Source organism: Pestalotiopsis fici (genome assembly GCF_000516985.1).
Source record: "Pestalotiopsis fici W106-1 unplaced genomic scaffold PFICI_Scf_2, whole genome shotgun sequence".
Classification (NCBI taxonomy): Eukaryota; Fungi; Ascomycota; class Sordariomycetes; order Amphisphaeriales; family Sporocadaceae; genus Pestalotiopsis; species Pestalotiopsis fici.
The window spans coordinates 4356070-4362628 of record NW_006917092.1 but is presented as its reverse complement, the minus strand read 5'-3'; the positions used below and the strand labels follow the sequence as shown (position 1 = coordinate 4362628).

The following is a 6559-nucleotide window of genomic DNA, read 5'->3' as shown; positions in this document are numbered from 1 at the left end:
TTATGCTGGAGGAGGTGTAGGGCGATACCTAGCAAATCGCGACTGAGCTGGCTCCACACCCGCGTCACAACACGGGCCCTCTTCTCTCTTTTGAGGCAGATGGATGCCGAATAAGCAAATATTATTCAGTCTAATTTTTTGTTTTATATTTTGCAAAACAATGAAATGGAAAGAAAAAGACATGACGTTAATCTTTCGAGGCACTTGTCATTGATTCGGCTCTCTCAAAATATCGAGATCACCAACATTCTTTCTCGATTATTGACCGCAATGGCATCTCTTGGTCAGACATGATCATGGATACCGGTAGTTTTCATTTTGTTTTGATCTTGGACTTTTTTTCTAGTGCTCGATTCACAGTCCAGCACACAGCCCAATTTGCACATCGGAGAATATGGTTGAGATGCATTCGTATGACTTGTATATCAAAGTCTAGTCACAAATGCCGCCTGAGATATGCGGAGCACCTGAAGCCCTTTTGCCCTTAAGATTATGTATGCAATGTTTCTTTGAATGCCCAAGTACGTAGACAGAAACGAAGGTGGAATTTTAGATGCATGTCAAACCATGCAGGCACGATAATAACTCCATCACATGCGCGTTGGACGTAGTAACCGCAACCTGGTGGTATACCAGGTAGCCTCGAGAGTGAAATCTAAAGGCAGCAATACCGAGCCAGCAGCAGTGGCCTCTTCAAAAGTGCTTTTCCCATTCTCTGCACACGTGCCTAATGCCTATGTGCTGTGTACCTAGTCTAGTACGTATTATTACCTACTGAATCTGGAATTTTCTTCTGGAGGCAGAGACCAAGTATAAGTGGGCGGCCGCCGTTGTTACCCGCTATGGCATCCGCCCAACATGTCCAAGGGGAGATCCAAAAAAGACAACGCGCCACCCGCCCAGCACACCCCTGCCCCATCTATCAAAGGACAATATGTACATAGATAGTACGTGGTGTACTACACAGATTGCCGAATCCGTCATGCAGATGAAGCTATCCCCAATCTCCGCTCTCCCGTAACTGCCGGCCCGAGCACTTAGGCACTCACTTACCCCAGATTGGTCTTCCCCGGATTGCCATGGGAGCCGCCTACCTACGTACCTAGGCCCATCGAGCCTATTTGGCACTTTGGGACCTTGCATGAGCCTTATTCTGCATGGGACTATGATATATCCATGAATTCTGGGTCATAAAAGCCACCAAGTGGTCTACCGACCTCAAATAATACTATAATCAAGTCATAATATGATTCAATACCTTTAGTGGGACCAACTTGAATGGTTCGACACCAAAGTAAGCCTTCTAGATCGACCTCTCCAGGTCCTATTCACGACTTTGTACTAACTCAAAGTACAAAAGGGAGAAAAGGAGAAAAAAAGTAAAACAAATATGCTATACATACAAGTCAGGATTATTTAACATGACCTCCCTGAGTCATAATACCATTTCATCATGACCCAAGTATATCATTCGATATTGGAATCTGGTTGACATAGGACGTCCTTGAGATTCCAAACAAATCATAAACGAACCGACTGACCTGACCGTGGTCAGAGACGTCAAACCTTTTCGATTCCAATCAGTCCTGCCTGACAAGACAAGAACATGCAACTCAGCCCAAAAAAGGGGGGGTGCAAAAATCGGGAGAAAAAATCTGCCTCAATTCAATGAGCCGCGATGCTATTGCATCCCCCTAAGACTCTCTATGAACGAGGCAACAGGGCAAATGGGTGACTTTGGATGACTTGCGACATCATATGAGTCAGGTAAGACCAGAGAACTCGACCATGTTCGATCTGGGATGGTGAAATCAGTAAACCCCCCATGGGCCTAAGCAAAGCCGAAGACGCGTCGAGTGATTTCGCAGAGACAAACAAACCTGATGCGAAGGGGAATCAGGGGGGGTTCGAAAGTCTGAGAGAGCGAGGGGGAAAAAAAAAATCGAGCAGGCCAGGAATCAACGCAGAAGAAGTGGGCGCCTGTCCTAGCTAATATATTATTCGAACCAAAACAAATCACTGCGAGTCGCGACAGAGCTAACAGTTAAAAATATGGACCTCTTGGCTGCGGGGCCATATCCAAGGATAAAATAAAATTTCTGATTGGCTGAGAGTATTCTCGACATCCTGCTTGTGCAGGTACGTACCTGCAGCCTTGCATTTCAGTTTCCATATTGATGATAAGCCTTGACCTGTGTGCATCACGTTGCAATTTATGTATGAAGGCAACAACAACAAGGCAAGGAATGCACAAAAGAAAACAATAGATTCGATGCATGTATTCATTGGCATGAGAAGCTATTAGTGAGTGATGAATGTGTAAACCAGATTTACTGCACAAGAAATCAAACTTGGTAATATTACTGCTATCTGGCTTGCATCTCTAATAATTATGGTGTTTCTTGTTGTTTTGTGTTTTGATGCCACACCAGGCGCACGCGCATTTGCCCAGCCCGTTTTGGCTTAAGGTAGTCAAGGCTTAATAAGGAGAATTGCACGTTTTTTTTTTTAATTGTTCTTGCTGCAAGAAAAAACCCCGATACCTGTAAAGTGGCTCCCACGCGTTGCACCTTGGCTCCAACTTTGAAGCTCCTAGGCATTGCGCAAAAGCGCGGGCGCGCATATCACAGGGCAGATAGATAGAGAGGGAGGGAGGGGCTTGGGGCTAGAGCAGAAATTCCCAAATCGCCCCCAGAGCCAAATCAGGCTTAGCCCCGCCTGCGTCCCCAAATCAGTGAATCTTGCGGCAGCTTGACGCGACTAGTACATAAGCTCCCATCCCCCACTACCATCACCAATCTCTCTCCCCTTCATCATTCATCCCAATTCCAAACGCCTTTTCACAGCAAACCACCACCGCTACCGCTTTCGAGCATCATCTACTGACAAGTCACTTTGACTTTTGATATTCACTCCATTTTTACCAACTCACCCCCAAAAACTTCTTTCAAAATGACTGGAGGCGGCAAGTCCGGCGGCAAGGCCAGCGGTTCCAAGAACGCTCAATCGTAAGTCGCGCGCAGCTCGGTTCATCACTTCATGACGCGTCACATTTCACATACCTATCAATCATTGGACCCGCCCCTTTTATCTCTTTCAGTCGCGCGCTCTTTTCCCTCAACCGGTAGAGAACAATGAACACGAGGCTAATCCATCTCTACCAACAGCCGATCCAGCAAGGCTGGTCTCGCCTTCCCCGTTGGTCGTGTCCACCGTCTGCTCCGCAAGGGCAACTACGCTCAGCGTGTCGGTGCCGGTGCTCCCGTCTACCTCGCCGCTGTTCTCGAGTACCTCGCCGCCGAGATTCTCGAGTTGGCTGGTAACGCTGCCCGTGACAACAAGAAGACCCGTATCATCCCCAGACATCTTCAGCTGGCCATCAGAAACGATGAGGAGTTGAACAAGCTGCTCGGACACGTCACCATCGCACAAGGTGGTGTCCTGCCCAACATTCACCAGAGTAAGTTCCTGCCTAGAATCATGTTCTTTACTGGCTGCATTATGCTAACTTCAGTCTCTTTTCAGACCTTCTGCCCAAGAAGACCGGCAAGCCTGGCAAGAACGCTGGTTCTCAGGAGTTGTAGATGGTTTTCGCTTGCATTTGATATTTCTGGTTGTTCGGCACGTCTTTATGATCAAGGGGTCACGGTTGGGCATGGTTTGCTTTACACTACACGCGAATTGCGATTGGGTTGTACATTACACATAATCCGCCCATGGTTAAGGGACATGGATATGAATGAGAACTTCTGAACAAACAACAAAATAATTTCCACTACACTTTCCTACCATTAATTGTGACAAAATTGCATGGTGATGTATAGACCATTCGGATGCTGTGCTCTACTCTTTTTTCTTTTTTTATTGTAGGCGCTTGTATTACACTGAATCTGCGGCGGCTCTGGTGGCACTTGACACTTGCACATGCATCTTACATTTTGGATTTCAATCCAAGAGCAAGATAATAAACTCACCTTCATACATTATATACAAGTAGCTTGCGAAATGAAATGAAATGAAATGTGAGTTTGTTTAAGGAGGATATGCTGCCAGGACTTGGTCCCATGTGCAAATACGGACATGGCCATGTATTCAGGAAGAAAGAGTCTTGGCCAGCGCTGAGCAGAATCCAGACTTGGTGCTTTAGGGAGATTCGGTCTTTGCAAGCTACCAAGGCCCTGAGGATGATACCAGCTGTCCAAGAGGAATGCTCCTCAGTGAACTTCATTTCCAAGCTATGCAATTCAAGGGAACATTCTTGTAATATATATGGCACATGCATGGCTCGGTCTGAGACTGGAGCTTTGCAACTTTTTCTTCTTGTTTCCCCAATGGATGATCTCTTCTATGCTCAGATTACAGATTCTATGTACACTCAAACACCGCCCAGTTTTCAAAATGTGGCGTTTAGAACTTGAGATCCGGAGGAGCTGCACATGAAGAGAGTCAGTAGAGTGGCAACATTTTGGATGAATGGTGGTGCATGGAGGACTGACCTGCTGTCGTATGTGCCGGTAGGTTTCTTTCGTACTTGGATCCTGCAGGCGCGGTATGGTCAGAACTAATTGTTTCTTCTCAAAGCCAAACAATGCATGATCGTGGAAGCTTGCGGGCGACATCGACATACCTCCTGGTGCCGTCGGGTGACAGTAGGGATCTGGGTGCTTCCATGTTTCGAGAAGCTTCTCGGTCTCGCTCAGTAATGCCTAGAGAGCCAAGGGGCAAACCCCCAGGTAGTCAGCATTCTGTCTCGATCTTGCACACTTTGCTGGCTCATGCCAACGACGACATGGAATCCGTCCAAGGACAGAGGTGAGAGGGAAAGAGTGAGAGATGGCAATGGTAGCGCATACATACTCTTTGCTTGCGGGGGTCTGTAATGCTTCGGTTCGCCTCAAAGAGAGATCGGATATAGAGTGCCTGGCCACGCCATAGATGCCGGTGCACAGCCCAGTCGAGCGACAGCTTCAGCGAGCGTCGGTATAACGACCTAGAGCGAGCGTTGGTTAGAGCGGGATCTGGGCAATAATCAATGAGACCAATTGGAGTGAAATAGTCTCTCACAATGCAGCCTGTCGTGTCGACATGATCGATGATTCAGCCGTTCGTTGTCGTCGTCGGCGTCACGGGCCTCTTGGGATTCAATATGTCCTCGTGCGGAGGGCGAGCAAGAGCTGGGTACGCGTTGTCCGAACCAGCTGGATCACGATGAGAACCTGGGGCGTCGGGATCAATTGAGGACCAGTCGCTGGATGGAAGGGGGGCCAATGGGAGGTCGGATAGAGCGGCGAGAAGGGGCTTCGCGGTCGTGGTGGATATTGGCAGGCCAATGCTACTCGCGATGGTCGCTTGGTATATCGCAACTGCGGCTCTTCTTGCTGCCAAAGCGAATTCAAGGTCCTCAATGGTGGTGGTGGTGGTGGTGCTTGGAGATTCTGCAGGTCCGAGTGTCTTTTGGCCTGAGGCATCTACCACTAAAAGCTGGGGACTGGTAAGGGAAAAGAGCTTTGATGACTTCAAGCCGTCGGTGATTTGCTGCACTGTCTCCGCTCGTAGTGGCTTTTGGGTAACGCGAGTGAGTAGGGTGGAAAGATCTGCAGCTGGAAAGCTACTAGTCGCAGCTGCCGTCGACCTGGCAGAATAGTAGGACAGACATGCTTGATTTCTGTACGTATCAGAGACTGTCAAATCAAGCTGGAGATCAACTGATCGAGTTCACATGTGCAACTCCATGCATGATTACTCTCCGTGTCTCTATAGGCTAGTTATCTACAAAATCGATGAATGATTTAGTGCAGAGCGTGAAGACGTCATTTCTCATGCTTGTACTTCGTAGCAAATTCCTACATTTTCCCGTGAGGTTTTGATGCGCATATCCATGGGATGGAGGGCTATCTCTTTCATCTACTTGACGTTCCTCTCTATCCAACGGTTGGCTTGCCAAGTACTTCTACACATGGTCTTTTATAGAAAGAATCAATCGCAAAATGCACATAGATAACAAGTGTTCCATCCGTGTACATATCGATGAATGCACATACGTACGTCAAACTGTCCCGATGGTAAGGATGGCTCTAAAGATATGCCCATGGTACGTACCTGAGCAGTCAGGTACCGATTTCACCCGCTACATTTTGCGCTTTGCCGGCCTAGCGCCTCATGACAGGGCCAGTCGGGCCACTAGATGACACTTGATTTCACGGTTTTCTTTGGGTCTCTGGGTGCTTGCGGCGCTGGACGTGCCGGAAAATACTGGAGACATGCCCAAAACGAGCTCCCTCTTTGGCTGCCGCGTCAATGTTGCAGGGCCGCTTCGCCCGAGCAGACAGGGGGAGGGAGAGAACATTGAAGCTTCAGTGGCTCGCTGGTTCCCTAGCTAGGTACTGCAGGCTCAGTGCTGGCTGGACTGTACCCGACGCTCCAGTCGAGTAGGTACCGTTACGCACGTACATAGGACCTGTTAGCTGTACCAGCAGAGGTCATCGCGAGAAATCCTGCATTGAGCCGAGATCAGACTCGCGCACCCGTGACTTCCCCCTCGTGTTGTTGTCCTCCTCTT

At 48.4% G+C, this 6559-nt stretch overlaps 2 protein-coding genes across 2 annotated transcripts; one reads left to right on the top strand and one right to left on the bottom strand.

Moving 5' to 3' along the window:
* Positions 1–2952: 2952 nt before the first annotated feature.
* Positions 2953–3584, top strand: PFICI_03492 (Histone H2A; the record flags this gene model as incomplete). Its single annotated transcript, XM_007832073.1, has 3 exons — positions 2953–3008; positions 3168–3460; positions 3526–3584. 3 exons carry the CDS (start codon positions 2953–2955, stop codon positions 3582–3584), a joined length of 408 nt encoding a protein of 135 aa, XP_007830264.1.
* A 1513-nt stretch (positions 3585–5097) lies between these two features.
* On the bottom strand, positions 5098–5656 carry PFICI_03491 (uncharacterized protein; the record flags this gene model as incomplete). The annotated part of the gene is made up of 2 exons (XM_007832072.1): positions 5098–5559; positions 5651–5656. 2 exons carry the CDS (start codon positions 5654–5656, stop codon positions 5098–5100), a joined length of 468 nt encoding a protein of 155 aa, XP_007830263.1.
* Positions 5657–6559: the final 903 nt, after the last annotated feature.